Source organism: Amblyomma maculatum, chromosome 2 (genome assembly GCF_055883805.1).
Source record: "Amblyomma maculatum isolate TAMU_Amacu chromosome 2, ASM5588380v1, whole genome shotgun sequence".
Classification (NCBI taxonomy): Eukaryota; Metazoa; Arthropoda; class Arachnida; order Ixodida; family Ixodidae; genus Amblyomma; species Amblyomma maculatum.
Window position 1 is genome coordinate 107,065,583 of NC_139345.1, and position 20,134 is coordinate 107,085,716.

General features: G+C 44.7%; 1 protein-coding gene across 3 annotated transcripts in view; it reads left to right on the plus strand.

Moving 5' to 3' along the window:
- The window catches only part of LOC146199498 (guanine nucleotide exchange factor DBS-like), a 251,073-nt gene extending 231,313 nt beyond the window's left edge, over positions 1 to 19,760 (plus strand). For 2 of the 3 annotated variants that reach the window (XM_084594992.1, XM_084594995.1), the window contains 12 exons: positions 219 to 334; positions 1,285 to 1,354; positions 1,459 to 1,557; positions 6,192 to 6,284; positions 8,007 to 8,132; positions 10,295 to 10,495; positions 10,569 to 10,670; positions 10,948 to 11,026; positions 11,092 to 11,158; positions 13,361 to 13,607; positions 14,734 to 14,962; positions 15,572 to 19,760. In XM_084594992.1, coding sequence (XP_084451118.1) covers positions 219 to 334; positions 1,285 to 1,354; positions 1,459 to 1,557; positions 6,192 to 6,284; positions 8,007 to 8,132; positions 10,295 to 10,495; positions 10,569 to 10,670; positions 10,948 to 11,026; positions 11,092 to 11,158; positions 13,361 to 13,607; positions 14,734 to 14,962; positions 15,572 to 15,660 — 1,518 coding nt within the window. In that variant the 3' untranslated portion in view covers positions 15,661 to 19,760. The remainder of the gene's footprint in view (positions 1 to 218; positions 335 to 1,284; positions 1,355 to 1,458; positions 1,558 to 6,191; positions 6,285 to 8,006; positions 8,133 to 10,294; positions 10,496 to 10,568; positions 10,671 to 10,947; positions 11,027 to 11,091; positions 11,159 to 13,360; positions 13,608 to 14,733; positions 14,963 to 15,571) is intronic. The other variant, XM_084594994.1, reaches the window with a different exon arrangement.
- The last annotated feature ends 374 nt before the right edge of the window (positions 19,761 to 20,134 follow it).

The following is a 20,134-nucleotide window of genomic DNA, read 5'->3' on the forward strand; positions in this document are numbered from 1 at the left end:
TATATTTGATTGCAAAGACAGGCGCCTAATATGGTTCCCGAATGAAACGCGGTTCACAATTCGCAACTGCATGCAGCGCATGTTACAACTTGCCCGGTTAGCATTTTATTTAGAAAGAAAGATTAGTGGCATTAGGCTTTTAACAACATAGCAGTAGTCACGTGTCTGTTGACTGCGCCTTCACCGTGCATTTGTTGTCTGTATGTGTGTCCGCGCAGGGGTACAAGAAGGAAATGTCCAACCCCGAAATGAAACACCTCGTGCCTCACTCCCTGTACGGGAAAGCCGATATACTGTTTGGGAACATGGAGGCCCTCTACCAGTTCCACAATGAGTGAGTTTGCAACGGAGTGACACCTTTCGCGTACAAAGTGGCAGCCACGCGACATCGGCCGAAGGTCGTAGATGTTCTTGATGAATCTGGAGTTTTTGGTTCATGTTACAGTTATACAGCTTGTATCCAGCGTTTGACGTATAGAATAACTAAGAGAAGCTAACAAGTGTAAAATCTATTACAGGAAGAACTGCCTCATTATCGAGCAGACTTTTAAATCATTAATTTCACCACTTGCAGATGAACATTCATATCTAGAGCGTTGGTGAGTCTAAAGCATGGCTAGTCCGAGTGGTCAGCAGAGCGAAAAATCATAAACAAGGCACGGCAACACTCGACATATTTCACGCGCTGTCTTTCTTTCCTCTTGTTTTTCGCGCTGTTCCTTTCCCTTGAGGAACTGCCAAATCTGTCTTAGGGACTCCCAAACCATTATGATCTTCGTGTGGCATATTGGCTGGAAGAGGTCGCACACAGAGGGCGCGTCTCCACAGTTCTGCGATGCGAAACCTGTCTTCCATGAGAGTGGTGGGTTCGATACGGAGTCGAGCAAGAAGGCGGCGACCCGACTCCGTTTGCGATAAACGCGTGTACTGGTTTGTAAAGTGCGCCTCCCGGAGCTCCCCGGAAAGTATTCACCACCCCAAGGGCCATAAGACGGAAGTTTGAAATAGTGATGGGGAGGTCCAGAGCACGCTTAATAATTTTGCGAAGGATGACCTCAAGGGCATCCTCCTCCTGTTCGTGCGGCGTGGATGTTTACCTCGGCTCGCTGTGTGGTTGGTTATGAGAATGCCGCCTTTGCGTACATTAGGGAGAGCGAAAATTTTTCGTTTCTTATTTGTGCAGTAAGCGCAGTATCTAATTGCATTAGTCTCCCAAAATCTGTGCCTTGCTGTTTCGCTTTTTACTGCGCTCTCTGACCGCATTTCACTACTGTGTTTGTTTAGCGTCTTCCTAGAGGATCTTCAAAACTGCCGAAGCACTCCTGAGTTGGTGGGAACCTGTTTCGTTCAACGGGTAAGTCATCACTGCAGCAATAAACCTGCCATAGCTTGTGGACGCCGTCTTTTCCCGAGCAAACGTTTGTACAAAATAACGTGCGCTTATTTTACTCTTTGCAGAAGGAGACCTTCCATAAACTGTACAGTACATATTGCATGAACAAACCAAAGTCCGAAGCACTGAGACTCCAGTGCGCCAACGATAATGCCTTCTTCAAGGTAAGCACGACCTCCCCAATTCTACCCAGTGTTTCTGGTGGTTAACTGGTTTGGTGTGGTTGCCTCTCAACACCGTGTTAAGATAAGCGGGTGTTTAAAAAACGTATCGGACTGGTCAGTAACACACTTATTTCGCAAAATTCTTACCCATGGCATTGTATACATGCTCGTACAAACAATCGTAGCACAGGTAACGTTGAAGCGTTAGCTATGAAACTTTAAACCACCTAGTTCGATTTCTTCTTTGATTTATCTGCTTTGCGCATATATATATATATATATATCGTGGAATCGTTTCTCTAGTTTACGTGTATATTTTCTGCGTGGAAAAATCGCACACACTGGTGGCGGATACCTGCTGGCTACAGCTGTCTAGTACGGTTTAATGGCTACGCTTGAACAAAAGTATACGCAAAATTTTGGGAAGACATTTGTGGATTACCAGGGACGCTTAATATTATCATATGCTACTTGTTAGACGCGTTCATAGTCTCTGTTTATTCGTGAATATATTGATGCATTGCAAAACTGCTCAGTGTGTCTCTCTCCAGGTCTTAGGACCATGAACGGATTGAATGATGGCGGAAGCAAAAAGATCTGCTTTCATATGCTAAAGTAACGGGTTCCACTATAAATCCTCTGCCCAAAATTCAAAAAACGAGCCTATACCTTCACTCGAAACTTTTGTGGTAATGCTGTTTTGCATAAGATGGTCCATGCCTAACTTAACTGCTCTTAGAAGTATCGCTGTTTTAAATGCCTTTGTTATATTTTCTTAGCACTTGCCCTCTGGTGAAAGTGTCTTTTACTGCATAGAAACGCAATGCTGCCTTCGTGTGAACGAGTGTAACGGCAGTACGGTGACGCACATTAGTGCGTTTTCAACACATGATCACTTCAAATAGCGCATAAGTGTTTCCCTATGTTATTCTATAAATAATGAAAAAATTTTGGAGGCATCAACTATAATAGATAATTGTTCAGCGCAAATATACGCACTTGTTATTTTCGACGCATTTCTTTTCGATACTTCGAATTTGCCGGCGTTTGCTATTGCATTAATAACATTTTGCCATAACTGTGTCTTGTAATAAATGGCAGAAATAATTAAGTCTATATGTTTTACGTCGGTTATTTAACACATTCTTAGCGAGGTCAGTCGTTTTGATACAGAGCCTTTCACTACGCCATAAAATTATGATTTGTTAAAATCGTTTGTCATGGTATGTAAACATACTTGCTCGTTCACACTGTTGTTTTTATGTAAAAGGTAGCGATCGTACTTATAGCGAATATTGTGTCTGAGATCTGAACATATATACCTCTGATGACACATGCAGCACATCGTAAAAGATAGTTGCTCGATTTGTCGATAATTTCCGCTTATATGTTCATAGCAGATTAATATAAGGAGCCAACAGATATGGACACAAAGGCAAGCTAAGGGCATTTTTGTTCTGTGTGTTCATCAATATGAAATGATAATCAATCGTGGAGATAAATTACCAGAAAGTAGAAGAAAAAACAACCACACGCCGCCGGTGAGACATGAACCCACGACTCCGGATTTGGAGTCTGGTGCTTTATCACAGAGCTAAGGCGACGGCTGTTCAGTCTTCTACTTTCTTAGGTATTTACGTTGCCTGCAAAGTTTCCTTGAGAGTGTTCGCCTTCACAGTGGTGGATGTGGAACGGCCTGTGATACTGTGAGTGTCACGTAGAAAGTGGTCTAAAGGCGAGGGTAGATGCTTTGTGACGACTCTATCACCCTATACCTATGACGTCAAAGCCCCCAGATGAGAAGCCCACGTTATGCAAATTAGCAAATAAATGCAGGGAAAATGAATGGCTTTGTTATGATATACGTAAGAGAAGGCTAGGGGGAATTTTAAGGCGAAAGCCTTTCTGGCTCATGGTGACTTTCGTGTCCATCCTCTGGATGGGCGATCCGGAAATTTAGACCACCTATAGGGTTCTTTAGCTTACTACGATATCGCACAGAACACGTTTTCTCCCTCATCGCAAAAGCGGCAGCCGCAGCCGGGATTCAAACCCGGGTTCAGCAGTCGGGCGCCCTAATCACTGTGCCACCGCGGCGGGGCTGTCAGTGTTTGTTTACGTCTTCCAGTGTAGTTAGCCCGATATATACAGGGTGAATTCTGAACTCACTCTCCCACTACAAAGGCGAGTCTCGAATTGGCAGCGCCTGCTAGCTCGGTCACGTATGGTCTCGTCATGTCACATACTCGACGATCAGTCAGTGCACGGACACTTAACCTATCAATTAGCACCTGCCAAAGCTATGCCCATGATTTTTCACGCAAAGCCGATGCTGAACTATTTTGAAAAATAGGCATTTAACGCTCTCGAAGTAATACGAAACAAAAATAAAAAAACAACGCTTGGCTCAACCCGCGAGCGCATTAAGATGAACACCATCGTTAGAGTTATAGTGTTGGTCTTTAAATGCCCGAGAAGGGTGAAGACTGCTTCAGAATACAACTCATGTGTCATATGGCAATGGCGCATGCACGTCAAGGCGTTACAGTCAATATTATCCTGACTGAATCGATTAAAATAATTTTAAATGCTTTCTCCAGTCGCGCTTTAGCTTTTTAACCCTATGAACTGGTATGAATTTTAAAGAAGTTACGCAAAGCGTTATGCAAAGTGTGCGTGACTGTGTGTTCTGAGTCCGGTGGTGCTCTTAGTATTTTTGTTAAAACGCGAGGTTAACCTGACCGAGGACCTTTAGTTGAATGGGCCTTTTTTTCTTTACTTTTGAAGATGAGAGTGTAGTTCTGTGAATTTTCAGGAGCTACCTTTTATGTTCTAAATTATGGCGGTAAGCCTGTTACTGCGTTAGATTATAAGAACATTACGGCGCCATCATGTAACAGAACAAAGTGCGTTAAAATCATGATTGCAATTTGTTTATGCTGTAAAATTTTTGTTTTAATTTGCTGCTTGTTATTTACTCAGAAAAAAAGAACAAAATTAAGTTTCATATTCAAAATGGATGCCATGGCAAGCTGCATGTACCTCCGTGAAATTTGGATGGATTTATTCAACTGCACAGCTCCCACGTCGTTATGGAGGAGGGTGGCGCTGGCGATATCCATGATTGATCATTATTTTTACGCACACGCGCACACACGCGCACACACACACACACACACACACACACACACACACACACACACACACACACACACACACACACACACACACACACACACACACACACACACACACACACACACACACACACACACACACACACACACACACACACACACACACACACACACACACACACACACACACACACACACACACACACACACACACACACACACACACACACACACACACACACACACACACACACACACACACACACACACACACACACACACACACACACACACACACACACACACACACACACACACACACACACACACACACACACACACACACACACACACACACACACACACACACACACACACACACACACACACACACACACACACACACACACACACACACACACACACACACACACACACACACACACACACACACACACACACACACACACACACACACACACACACACACACACACACACACACACACACACACACACACACACACACACACACACACACACACACACACACACACACACACACACACACACACACACACACACACACACACACACACACACACACACACACACACACACACACACACACACACACACACACACACACACACACACACACACACACACACACACACACACACACACACACACACACACACACACACACACACACACACACACACACACACACACACACACACACACACACACACACACACACACACACACACACACACACACACACACACACACACACACACACACACACACACACACACACACACACACACACACACACACACACACACACACACACACACACACACACACACACACACACACACACACACACACACACACACACACACACACACACACACACACACACACACACACACACACACACACACACACACACACACACACACACACACACACACACACACACACACACACACACACACACACACACACACACACACACACACACACACACACACACACACACACACACACACACACACACACACACAAATTCTTCCAGCTTTCTTTTTGTCTCAGTGGGTGTCGGCTCCCATAACAGTGGGTGCTGGCAATAACTGGGCCATGTTAAGCCAGTGTCGATTAAATCCTGCAACAAAATACCAGTTGTTCACCAGACGCAATTTGCTCAGCCGAGGTTCTCCTGAAACAAGCAGCAGGAAGAATCACAAATATTAATCACTTCAATATCACAATAAAAACAACTCAATGATATAAACAGCAGATGGCACGTCCCTGAAGCAAAAAAGTGTTTATAGAACTGTTTACATTACTGCAAGGTGAAAACTATGTATGCTCTACCCCACTCATTTGCTATTAGAGTTTATTACAAGCAATTAATACAGGTTGTCTAGTTTGTCGTTGCAGCATCGCCTGACTTGTCAATTAATGGTGCATATATTGCTGTCTCTAGGAATGCCAAAGGAAACTGAACCATAAGCTGCCATTGGACGCCTATCTGCTCAAGCCTGTCCAGAGGATTACTAAGTATCAATTGCTGCTCAAGGTAAGTTTTGGATTTTCTGTTTATTGTGGTGCTTAATGTCATGCTTTATTGAAAGCCTTCCGAAAATGCTGCATGATTATTTTTTTTTTTTGACTAGGTTAATATACGGAAGATGCGAGCTGTTGCCCAGTAGCAGATCACTGTTTAATTTTCAGGACGCTCCGGTTAATACAAAATTATTATAGTACCCTTAAACTAGTTCGATCCATACCAGAAAATTCATTCCATTTCAGAAAATAAGAACTGTTTCAAAGAACATAAGAGTGCATATTGACCCGATAGTACCTTCCTTGCTTTAATATCTTTGTTTTATTAGCTGCTCTTGCCTCCAAACTAATGATATAAAAAAAAAATTTAAATTCTCTACATTGCTCTACATTGCTCTACATTGACCACTTCCATTAATATTAAACCGCATTGTTTGCCATTTTGTTGCACCACATGCATTAGGTTTTATAACTAGCACAACCAACGTCGCACTTGGTCTCGTTGCAAATAGAGTGCAAACTTATGCGCATGTCAACTGGCGGAAGTGGGGCAAAACAAGACGAAAATTTGGAAACTTGCCATTGCTGTTTATTCAAAGATGTCACAAAGCTAGCACTGATTGTTTATTCCTTAACATTTTGGCATCGCTTTAAGCATAGTATAAAACACCAGTTAAATAACAACACAGCGAAATGCATGTTAGTGTAGTTTAAAATGTCAAATATTGCATTTTGCTCCACCCCATGGGACAAAACGGGACTGTGTGGGGCAAAATAAGACGAGGTTTTGAATGTAGCTGTAGGCTAGTCAAAACAGAGCTTGTCTCAATATCAGAATGTGTTGTCAGGCTCATGCCTACTGGACATCATGTGTGCTCAGATCCTGAAGACTTTTTATGAAGCTTTTGCCTTTGATACACTTTCATATTTTTTACTCTTCGGTGCTGGGCGCCTTCGAACACCAAAACTCTAAATAGCGCCGACACTGCTTGGGTTTGTTTAGAGCTTTGTTCATATTTTCGGCATGGTGGTTAGCATTTATAGATTTCCATTTAGGTGTTTGGGTCATCTTAAAGCGCGAAAAAACAAAAACAAAAATGCGGGTGAAGAGCAAGCGCTACTAACATATAATTTTACACCATATGTGACTTGCTGCTAAAATAACGCTCCCTTAAGAACTTGCCACACAAAATGTTTTAAACTGTTCATAAGGGCAGTAACAAGTTGTAATAACCAGACACTTTTGTTTGTCCAGTGCAAGGTTGATTAGGCTTTAGAGTTTAAAAAAATGCGGTGTGCAGAACAGCGCTCCTTTTTGATCGCTTTTTCGTCACTGTGGTTCACATTGGAATTCCTTTTCTGTACTTAGAAAGGAGCCATCCTTGTTAACTTTAATTGGAGTGTGTACGTGTCGAGTCATGCCATATAAATATCAGGATAAGATTAACTATCATTTAATGATTGTGGAGCACTAACTGAATGTGCCATTTTGCCCCACTCTCTTCTAATTGTGCGTATGTGTGATTTCTTTCTTGAATTTTTTGACAATTTTTTCTGGTGCACCATATCAAACAAGGACGAAATCTGCCCCTCTCTTTATTTTTTGCACATCATGTCATGTTATCCGTTTGCAGTGAAAGCGCGTTTTTGTTTCTCAGATATTTATGATGATAGGGCTTATCTGCAATCGGTCTGTATTGTGAATGTGTTCTTCGATCCGACATCCTTATTTCAGGACCTCCTAAAGTACTCCGAAGGTTCTGGGGAGCAGTACGAGCTGCAGGAAGCTGTGAACACTATGCTCGACGTGCTTAAGCATGTGAACGACAGTATGCATCAAGTATCAATTACTGGATTTCACGTAAGTAACGAACTATTATTTGATCGAATATCATCACTTAGGCAAGATATAGAGTCTTGATAGAAATTCCCTGAATACGATTGAAGCATTAATGTCCAAATGCTTACTTTACTAGTAAGAAAAAAGTAAACTATTTTTGATTCGCACTCTTTTACATCCGACTCTCTATAAAAGAAAAAGACCGACGAAGTTGCTGGAGATTTTAGGAACGACCGCTAGAAGTCCCTAATTGTCACGATACCTCCCCTTCTGTTAGTTGTCAACAGTAGTTTGGGTTTTCCTCTGTAAAACATTTGATCCAGCATAAATTGTCTCAGGAAGTTATTCGTTCAGTGTGGGATTTGCTGGAAGAACTAAAACATTCTGCGATGAAGCTGAAGATATATCGCCTTAGCACGCCATTTTAGTTACTTAGTCTGCGCTAAGTAAATGGAATATCCAAGCATTGGAAGGAACTAACATTAAAGAGAAACACAAAAGGCTGCAGTGTAGAGTAGGTTTATCTTACCCAAATTATGAGCAGACAGCTGCTGTGAAAGAGGGAAACATTATTTCCAAATTCGATGTTTAAAATTTTCCAGCAAACAACAAATAAAGTAGGGATTTCAAAACCATGTACACGGTTTTGACGGATGCTGATTTGCACTGTTATAATATGCGAACTTCCGTAGAAACATGGCGTTATATGAGGATGCCTGGCCGGTTACTCAAGACATAGCCTCCATTATTATCCATATCCAGTAATAGACGCCGAGATCAAGGATACCGACCATCGGGTTCACGGCCATGGCGGAAGGAAGAATAGTGCTCCGTTAGAGCGCTCGCTAGCCGCTCACACCCTTTCCACCGATTCTACTGGAGTTCCTACGAAGAAACAGGATGCGCTCTGAAATCGCACGATCTTTGTACACCCTACAGTAATAAAATACGGCTCTTAGTTAAATCTAAATGTAAGCAAGTAGGACCTTTCGTGTCGCTTCTTACTGTCCAAATCAGTTTCCTAACACAAAGACACGTCGTCTGCTCGATAAGCGATACAGACGGCACCGCAGGAGACTCCAGTGGTAGGTTGTCTCGTCTGGCAAAAACCGTTTAGCAACTATGTCATCAAGAGCGACCCCTGAATGATTGCATAATCGATGACTGAGGTGACAAGGTTATAGCGATGCACAAAGCCGACTCTCGCATTTTGACTGCAACCGCGGACTTGGTGCGCTGTTTTAAATATTTTGTTCATTTGGGTACGTCAAGAAGAGCATAATTATGCGCTCACTGGGAAGGAGTGCTTTCTACGTTGCTGCAATCGTAGCTGGGCGTCTTGTAAGGGGAAGGTATCGTTTTCCAGAGCTCTTGAAGACGAAAGTCTAACCACACGATTATAAACAAACCTGCTTCCAGACTTAAAAAAAGGTCGTTCAGAACACTGTAACGTGATATACGCATCGAAATTAGGCGCTTGTGCCAAGCTCCACCGTAGAATAAAAGTGCGTCCAGTACTGCTGCTTCTCCATGCGGTCGGGCCGTGCGTGAAAGCTCACGAAATGCTCTTTGCGGCGCTTTCGGATCGCCTTTCCCACCGAGCTTTAGGCAACCTGAGTGGGTAGGTGGTAGGCCTGGTTGCCAGTGCCAATTTGCTTCAATCGACAAAACTACAGGTGCTCGCCGTGATAAATGAATCAGGCGCTTCTCCGCAATGAGGCGCGCGCATCGCATGGAATGGCCGAGAGCCTTGCTATGCGAGCGCCCATTTACGGGGAATCGTTTCATCGCGGCGAACACCTAATTTTTGGCGCGCCTCGCGAAGTTGCACTTGCAACCAGGACATTCAGATAACAATCTCGGACGGCCGCACCGGAGTGAGTAACCAGTCATGGAAAAATGTAGGAACGCTATGCTCTTCCCGACCAGTTCATTTCTATCTGTTTGCCTAAAGACTGCTCTGCCTACTTATCGAAGGCAAATAACGCACGCTTAGGTGCATTGCACCTTCACGTAGGGGTTTTGAACGTCAAGGCTTCTAAACTTCATTCACGGCAGGATCAATTGCTGCATATTGTAAAATAAGCAAGATGTTGCGCGCCCTTCGATGAGCTTGTCAGCATTTCTGGTGCACAGTAAGCCTACAGGCACACTACACGTATACATCCTCATTTTTTCTTCAGGGAAGCCTAGCTGACTACGGAAAGCTGCTTCTGCAAGGGATGTTCAACGTCTGGATGGAGAAAAAGAAAAAGGATCGCATGAGGGAGCTGCGGTTCAAGCCCAGCCAGCGCTACATCTTCCTCTATGAGCACCTGGTTCTCTTCACAAAGAAGTACGGCCGAGATGACAACCCTAGCTATGCATTCAAGAACGCGCTAAAGGTTTTTATCCCCGGCTATTAGATTTTCTTTTTCTTTAATGCACAGAGTATATCATCTCCTTTCTTCTCTTCAGACATCGCAGATAGGCTTGACGGAGAATTTCAAAGGGGCCAGGGGAGATAAGAGAAAGTTTGAAGTATGGTTACACGGGAGGACACAGGTCTTCATTATTCAGGTAAAGTATCTACCAATATCTTATGCTAATATTTTCAGTTTTATGGCGCTCAGGCAGTGCTGTGTATGTAATACAGGCTTAATTTCGTTACTCTCCGCATTACCCTGCTTATTACATATCATTTTGATTTCATGTTGCCCTTCCTAGCCATATTGAGCAGGTCCATACTAAAGCTAGCCTCTAGTTTGATTTCTGTCTCAGTATTGAAAAACACCAAAAAAGGTCGACTTAAACGAAAGTATTGCTTATTTTGTTGTGTTTCATTCTATAACTTCAGGCACCGTCTGCTGAGTGCAAAGAGCTGTGGGTGAAGAACATCAAGCAGGTTTTGTTGCAGCAATTCGAACACCTGAAAGGTGAGTGACGCCCAAACGTTTTGCGACGGCAATAAATCTTAAACGGTGTTCTCTTACTCTTACAGATGAAAGTAAGCGCCAGCATTACGAGAAGTACGAGCAGCTGAACGGGGTTAAGCCGCAGTCGCCCAGGTGAGTAGCAAAAGCTTTTGCAATGTCGCTAATGTGTTCTCTAGGCGCGCTATATATAGGTGGCTCAAAATGGTATCTTCCGCATTTCAGTTCCTCAGTTGTCTGATGCGCGCATTTCCGAAAGCTAGGGACGAAGCTTCTTTGTACACCAGACTACTGTTTTGCTGCCTGCGCACGGTAACGAGCACTTTGAGCAGAGTGTCAGACTGTCCATGATTACTGCTTCTAAGTCCTGTTGCTTACTGCCTGCGACTTTGATGGCCTAGGCGGCTGTGCGACGAACCCTTATTGCTTATTGGGTTGCTGGCAGTTGTCTTCAGTCTCCATATGAGTAGGCGGAACACTAGTATTGTAGTGTTAGGCTCACTGATCTCGGTAGGACCTCTTCGCTCAGTTCTCAGCTGTGACAAAGCGACGCCGCCTAAGCTTTTCTCCTTTGAGCAGCTTTGATTACGTCCGTATGCTGGGTTCCCAGGTTTGACGCCTATAGGTTCGGCTAGGTTTTATCATGTCCGCGTGGGAGCTTGCAGATACTTACTTTAGGTGACGGTCTTTCTGAATCAGTAAAACATATAACGATCGCATTTTTCTCTTTTTTCCCGCTAACTGTGACTCATTCCTACATTAGCGCGCGCTGTCTGCCTTCTACTATTGCAACTGTTCGGCGCTTTATGGCAATAACAGCCTCCTACGTGCGTTCTTCCTTCCATTAAGGCTACATAAAACCGGTGCTAGCACCTTAGCTATTTTCGTTTCGTACCAAAAATGAAAGAAGCGAGGAAGTGTTATGAAGAGGCTTGCAAGTGCTGTTGGAAGAGTGTGTATCCTTTCCTCAAAAGAAAAAAGAAAGAGAGAGAGGAAGAAAGAAAGAAAGAGAGAGAGGAAGAAAGAAAGAAAGAAAGAAAGAAAGAAAGAAAGAAAGAAAGAAAGAAAGAAAGAAAGAAAGAAAGAAAGAAAGAAAGAAAGAAAGAAAGAAAGAAAGAAAGAAAGAAAGAAAGAAAGAAAGAAAATGGGAGATGAATTATGAAAACGATCAATTCTAAGCCGCCACTAAACGCTCTACTGCCAAAATATTGTGCGATATTATCCTTCATTCCGGTGTGGCTGTTTTACTTTTCCAGTCGAGCCCACTTATAACGGCCGCAGTTGCTACCAACGCTCACTTATTCAGACGAAGGTGGAACTACACGGAGACATATATTAAGGCTATAGCACTACGCCTCAGATAAAACAAACAGCCGTGGCCATTCCACTCGGTTATAACGAACTAGGAGACTTGCAGACTCGTCCTGCAGTAGAAAGAGGCGAACTTCCCGCCGTTTCGGAGATAAAGTGTCGATGCCCCGATAAAGCAATAAAAAAGACGAAATTGAAAAACTGCAGTTAATCTTCGGCCAAGTGCGTTCCGACTGGCTGTCAGGTCAATTACTGTGCTTGTGTGCACTGGATTGGAAAGGAAGCGTCTAATATGGGAGCAAGAGTGCAGTGGTAAGCGTGACAAGGGGCAACAATGAAATGAAACCTGCTGCACATGGCCGGTAATCAGCTCCAGTCACCGATTTCAGGTCTGAGTACTAATTTTGAGGTGCGCCTTGCACCACCTGGTACGTGGCGTGCGTTATTTGCCCAGTCGGATATCCACCTTCTGCGCTGCTATCGCGTGGAGGCAGCATATAGACAGCAGACATGCAGTTCAACCTGCGCTCACATGCGCTGTGCTTGGTTCTCCGCTGCTTCCTTGCCATTAATTGAGACGTGGACGGCAACCTGGTATTACATCCCGTGATCGCTTCCATCACTATCGCTATAATCGCGTTCCTATAAACCAAGTGGTCCGCAGAAAAGTGTATCGCACTTGAGAATACGCCCACGCTGGAGAGCTTAGAAAGCGGCTTGATAGTGTCTGCTTTGGAGAAGCAGATATCCACAATCAAATTTTTAGAGAAATACACGCGACTTTTGTCGAACTTCACATTTTTCTGGCTGGAATGGGAAAGTCCACTTACTCTGCGAATATCGACAATGAATGGAAACCGTGTTAGTGTTACTCTCAGGTTTGTTATGATAATACGAACGAAACATAGTGCTAAAAAGAAAAAAAGGCACTCAGCGTCTCTTCTGTGCTCTCATCTTTGTGTCATTTTCAAGTATGAATGATCACCAGGTGAACTAACTTTTTGTTCATTTTATTTTATCTTGCAGCAGCCGCGTGAGGCATACCATTAGCGGCATGAGCTGGGAGAGCCGACGTGTGGCGGACAACAACAACAGTCGCAGTGGGTGCCAGAGAGCCAGTCGCGTGCTTGGCCGCCGGGCCACTTTCCCAGCTTTGCGAACCTACGGCGCAAACGGGGAGCTGTCCGACCACGAGGACGGCTGGTCCACCGACGACCTCTCGCAGAGCGAGGACGACGAGGGAGACGAAGGGGACATCTTCGTCACCTCCGAGGTAAAACATTGCTGGGCAGGGGCTTTGGGGAGATATGGGAACAGCAGATGTACCATTTGCACCCATATACTGCGCGCTGGGCGTACAAAGGGGAAACGACTGCCCGAAGACTAGAGTGAAGATGGGATGTAACGATGTCGTAATGAAATGAGCTCCACATGCGTGGTACAAGTTCCAGCGTATGATATAATTCACGCGTAGCACACATCACATGCTCACGTCCTTCACAAATACTTTATAGCCGGTCTTCCAGGTTCGCACAAAAACTCGAAATGTCACTGCGGCGGATGACGTAGTAGCTTACCTGAATAATTTCTTCCAGTGTCTATGTACGCGTTGTTTTTGTAAGTACACTTCAGTGCACCTTGCTTTCATGCTGCATTGTATGGGAACGAACATTTGTCTTAGTGGATTACGGGATCTGTGCATTTTATGCCGTCTTCTTGCTATCTGTCATAAGTGTATTCCTATCCGTCTAGTTGCCGCAGTGTTACTTATAGGAGGCATACATACTATACATGCTATACACCATTCTTACGCATGCTTACTGCTGATTACACCATACAGACAAATGAATGACGACTGAATGCGCGAGTGCTCCACGGACGTTGCTTAAGATCTAGCTGGTAATCAGATAAATATTTAGCACCGCAATTATAGACGCTCCATCTGCACTTGCTACGATTCTTTCTTTCGTCCACGTGGTGTCGAATCGATCTAGTTTTCACGTATATATTTTCCTTCACAAGGCAGTGCACGCAGGAACCTGGTAAAAAGAGCATATTTCGTACTTTACTCTCAAGGCATGCCATAAAAAAGATGAATACCTCAATGAGGTGGTCAGTTCACGATATTCTGCTCCGTTTAGCATGATTTCTAGCTTCTAACCTTTGAAAATCCAAGGGCACTCTAAACCGCGTAAATTTGCACAACTAAAGAAAAAAGCACTCTCTTATAGTGCTTGGTTGGCTTAGAATGGTGGAATTGTTCTCTGGTCCCAGCTTTGTCCCCCGGGCATGAACTTGTGGAATGCTTACTTTTCGCTCTTATAGCCGGCACTCGATGGCCACTTTCTGGGAGGCGGCGAAGGGACAGCGTCATGTGAGCACTGTCCTAATGCGTGCAGGTCGGCGGCAGCTACGTTGCTCTGGGCGACTACGAGGCGGTGGACGTGGGTGAGGCGTCGCTGGTCGAAGGTCAGCCCGTGCAAGTGCTTCGGGTGGGGTGTGCCGGATGGTGGTACGTGCGCTGCCTTGGAGGAGGTGGCCGCGAGGGCTGGGTGCCAGCCGCCTACTTGGGACCCAGCACCCGGGTACACCACACTGCGCGTTCGTCGCCCTCCGTCAGTAGCCAGGGTGAGCGAACGTAGGCGCAGTGGGCGCATGCAACGCACTACGACGTCATTGCGATGTTGGTTTACTCGCTTTAGTTTCGGATGCTGCTAAATATGGTTGTACGTTTGAGGATTCTTTCGGAGATTTCATGTACAGAACAAATATATGGCGCAGGGCATGACACCTTTGGGCTGCAGTATATCTCAGGCCTTCTCAGAATATCCTTTGACCGCTTGTTTATTTATACTACAGGCCATAAACTCGACCAAACAGGAGTGACAATACAATGCAGCATAATTTGTATTAGATCATACTGCAGAGGGGCTAGGCTCAGGGTTCGTTAACACCCGGCTCTATCAACGTTAGGCATGGGGACAGGCATGACAGCCATTTCGTGGAGGCATTATAGAATGTGGTATTGTAAGTAAGGCATAGTACAATATGATATGTTATGGTATTGTGGTGCAGTATGTTATGGTTTAGCATGGGGTAACGGGCTAATTTTTCAGGTGCTTTCTAGAGCCAGAAGCTGTTTAGCCTACCAATTTGTGTCACATTCTTGCGTCACTCCAGAATGGAACCACGAACGTTTCTTTCTAAATAAAACATCTTTTCTTGGTCTCGTTCCAGATTCGGGCACTGGAGGCCTTCACCATGCCATTAGTCGGATAAGCATGGCCAGCAACCTGAGCAGTACTAGTCTGGATGGGGGCATGTGAACGCTCTCGTTCTGACGCACGCTGTAAATAATGTACAGAAAGAACGAGTGGAGAATGGAATTTAAAACGACTATTGCAATTTATTTCCGTCATTTTGCTCCACAATGCATTCTAAAAGGATCAGCAGCTTCATTCACTTTTTCTCCTCAGAGGTTTGCGAAAGCTTTAGTTGCGGCAGCAACAACTTCGCCTTTTGTTACTGACCAGATCCTGCACAAAACATAAAAGTGTCAGAATTTATTCCCCTTCTAACGTAAGGCCTGAGCTGCATAAACCATACCAAAGCGTGGATGTGAAGTAACTGCGTCGTCATTGTGTTGGCTTGTGTCGCGGTTTTGTCCCAGTTGTGTGTTCTGTGTATATTTGTGATGTGTTTTTGACTGTTCGTGTGATAGATGCCGTCGCGCTTATGTCTGTCAGCACTTCGGCAGCCTCAGTACCCGACAGTTTGCGTAGTTTTGTGTGAGAAAAATTTTGTGCGACTGCTGTTTTTCTTTTCCGACGCCGGGAACAACTAAATGAAGTGAGAAATGTGCGCCGCTTCACCCGAGACTTGGCTTATGAACGCGAGAACCAACACCGGGCGAGGTTTCTGTCTTACCGACTGTACTCGTTCAGCTAGCTCCGTGTTAGCAAACCGCCTGTGCATGCCTTTATGAGAACTTATCACACATAACCTTGAATTACCTCCGGTCGAGTCTTGATAACTTGTTACCAATGTATACGTGAAGTTTACTGAAGCAGGATACTGCGTTACGTCAAAGGTATAACTTGGGAATTCACCAAAGAATATAAATCGTCTCGAGCGACACCTCAAAACTCTCACTAGAGTAGATGCTTCCTTACATTGTTTCTCAAAATTGTTCATGGCGGCAACTGCTTCGCCAGGTGAGAGTGGTAATCACCATGGAGACCTCAATGACCCTTTTTCGCTCTCTTCCCTCTCTTTCTCTCTTTCATTTTCTTTTGAGCCAAATTATGTAAATGGTGTGATTCGGCTGTCAGTCTTCAACCGTGTAATATCACGATACCTCACAGATATTGCCGCTTTGTGCATTTAATACATAGCATATTGACGCATATTGACCAAATGGCATACTTACATACTTTCTTCTCATTGTATATATATATGCAGAGTTCCAAAGTTAGGTGTGTTCTATTTATTAGCTGCGTTTTGTGAGTGCACCTAGAACAGAGTGCGCGCCGAATTTCAGTGAACTGTCTGCTCGTGTGACGTCATTGATGTTTGCACTAGACCTCTCCAATGTTCGCTTTTTGTTGTAGAGGGCAGCTTTTGGTGTATGCGCTGTTGAACATTGTCGCACGTGGCTCAGCTGCTCAGCGGTACAACAACGCTTGACTACGTTGTCCCGGCAACCCGACTTCACTCCGTATTTGATAGCGTTTTTTTATACTGTTTCGTACTTTGTTACACTACACGCATACCATTAATTTAGGACAAGCTTTACAGTGCGATTCTTGTGGAAACAGCTGTTTTTCACCTCACTCTCCTCCTTTTCTTCTTCTTCCACGCTGGCTCGGATGTACATATTGGCAAGGCCAGCCTGCGCTACATTGCCGCGGGATGCCACAGGCCTGCCTTGTATAACGACTTTTTCTCGTCTTGAAGCAGACCTTCTTAGTAGAACCAGCTACAATAAGCAGATGCCGTCTACCAAAGATTTATTGCATTGCAGAGCTTTGCAAATGAGTTCAAAGTACTCTGTAACCAAGGGCAACGAATATGTCACTATGCTGAAATCTATAGCTTCCTGAGCGCATGTGGAGAGGAGGTTCTTTGCGCCTCCACCGTTCTTTTTATTCCAGACTGGCGCTACACACGAGAAACTTAGTCGTACGTTCCAAACTTGAGTTTCACCGCTCAACTGCTATTTGCAGCCTCGCGTTGTTGCAGCCTCCGCAGGGATTTGCAACGCGGGGAAAAAAAGTTCAATGTAACGCTCTGTGCTACAGGAATGTGTGCCTTCAACTTTGAATGACAAGCTGAATGGCCGGGGCCGTGCCATAGATGGTGTTTCATTTTTGAAAGTACATCGACACCACGCCCAACAACACGGAAGAGCGCGCGGTCAGGAACCTGGAACGCATTTTTTGTACACCTCTAGCTCTCTCCAAGTGTGGAAGCAGTCATCTTGCGTTGGAAATGATGTTGTGACCATTATCGCCTGCTGCCAAAGCCTTACCAAGTTTCTTTCAAACACGCGCGCGCATGCGCGCGAGCTAGCTGAGCGCGACCGTCGCTGCTCCTGCGCACCGACTTTCCTTTCACGCCGCACGTCTTCCAGAGATCGGCAGGCGCGACCACGGCAGTGTTGGCTCCGCCGTGGAGCCTGCAATAATGCGCTCGATGAAAATGCAACACTCCCAGTCCCTTCACTGCGCAGTCTGGCCAAGAAGGTAGAAGAACTGATCAAGATGCGAGTGGACGTCGCCACGTGTTAAGCTTTGGAAGGCCCATTAAACATCGTCGGAAGTGCGATGTTTCGGATGGCTGTAAGGTATCCAGTTAGCAGTGGTCCAGAAAGGCAGCTTCACACCAGGTGCTGGGAGGTTTACATGTCGCGAGGTAAATTATGGCTGTCTTTTTAACCTGCCCACCTCCTGGTCGTTCGTGAGCAAGTAGGGATTCACGCTGGAGAGTACGTACGGCCCGTGCCAAGTGCATAGCTCGTGCGGTGTTAAAGAAAAGTGAACGTTAATATACGGGGCAATGAAAAAAGGTATTCTGTTCATATGTATTTTTAGAGCGAGAACTTCATGACTGCAATATGCATATCCTCATAACGTGCATCCAGCAAAAGCGAAAAAAAAAAAATGTCGGTGCCGAAATACTTCAGAGGAAGTTGCTGAGGAATCGCAGCTTTCATTTTTTTCTTTTTAAATTTTTTTTTTACGTTTTATTTACGTCTTTGCAGCAATTCCCCAAGAGTTTGCTTGCAGGAACCGCAGCGTAATCGAAGTTCAAGTTGCCGATGCACTTTTTTTTTTTGTTTTGGCGACAACAACATGGTGACATAGCAATGACGGCAAATGATGAGAAATGAAGCAATACTATTTTCAGAAAAAAATTTTCAGCCATATCCTGGCGGGAATGAAATGGCGAAGACAAATTGCTTTCTATAATAAGGATGGCATGGAAATAAGGAAATAGAAGCTGGACAGCGTTGTGTGAATATGCATGATTTTTAACTGAAGTAACTAGTAAAAGCTTCCTGCATGTATAGTAGCTTTCGATGAGCGATGCATTGCAAGTATAAGCTGAAGTAAAAGAAGTAAGATAATGAGGGAAAGGATAACAGGGAAGGATTGTAGATGAGTCCGCGATGGCTGAAGCCCATTAACTCTGTATTGGTACGAGGTGGATGTGCAGTGTCTGAAGTGCAGCTCGTCTACACCTTTAGCAAAGGCGCTTGCTTCTGCCCGTCTCTTAAGGCTTGTGTCTGGAAGGTTTCAGCCTCTAAGACTGCCAAGTTGCATTCTGTAGGTAACCACATTTAACAGATGGTTTATATTTCTTTCTTTTTTTTTTGATGAACCAAGATTTTCTGCGGCATTCATAACTTGAGCGCCGGAAATATCAAAAACGGAAATGAGCCACCTCCGCTAATGCGGAGGGCATTTCGATTAGGTGCGATGGTTGCGGTTTCAGGTCTCTTGACGTTGGTGCACCGATCGAGGAGCTCGCGGCTCTGCCACTTATTTGTTTGCTTCTGTTCACACGGCAGCTTTTAGATTTGTGTACGTGTCGTCTACGTGTAAACCAGGGACATCACTTTCGTGCACGCGTACAATGCAGAGTGGAAACACTTCCTGTTTAGTGCACGCTTATCCTGCCTCGCCTGTGTGTCATGCACAGTGTGCGCCGATGTACTTACTAATAATGTAAGAAGAAAAAAAAATGGAACACGCTGTAAATAATGGTGCACTTGTGTCACATTGAAAGTCTCGCGTCGTTCAGTGTCTACCAAAGAAAACAATGTGTGAATATGAGCGTCGCACTACAAGACGTGTACATTTCTGTTCATTACGAAACCCAAAGAAGCTTGTGCATTTTCAGCGTTTGATGCCATTAAAGTCAGTTTGGTTCCAAGTGGTTGTTAGTGTTTTTTGTTTTCCTGGCTCATGCACACATCTGCGCATGCGCCGAAGTGGAACTCACTTTCCTCGAACGATAGGTAGAAAGCGTCCCGACTCCCTGTGAGAGTCGGGACGCATGTCCTGCTGACATTGTGGACGCTATCGTCGCGAGAAGTCTCAACTCAGTTCATCTGGGAAACGCTCCCGATTATAGAAGTCGAGACTTGGGAGGCATCGGCTGGAGTAATCCAAACAAAGCCTTCTATAGAACAATACTATTAAAAATACCCCGGCTATCGGTCTCGCTTATCGACACCACTTGGATCGCTTCTAAACAGTGAGTCCACAAGGCATCAAAGTTTGTAACGTATGCTTT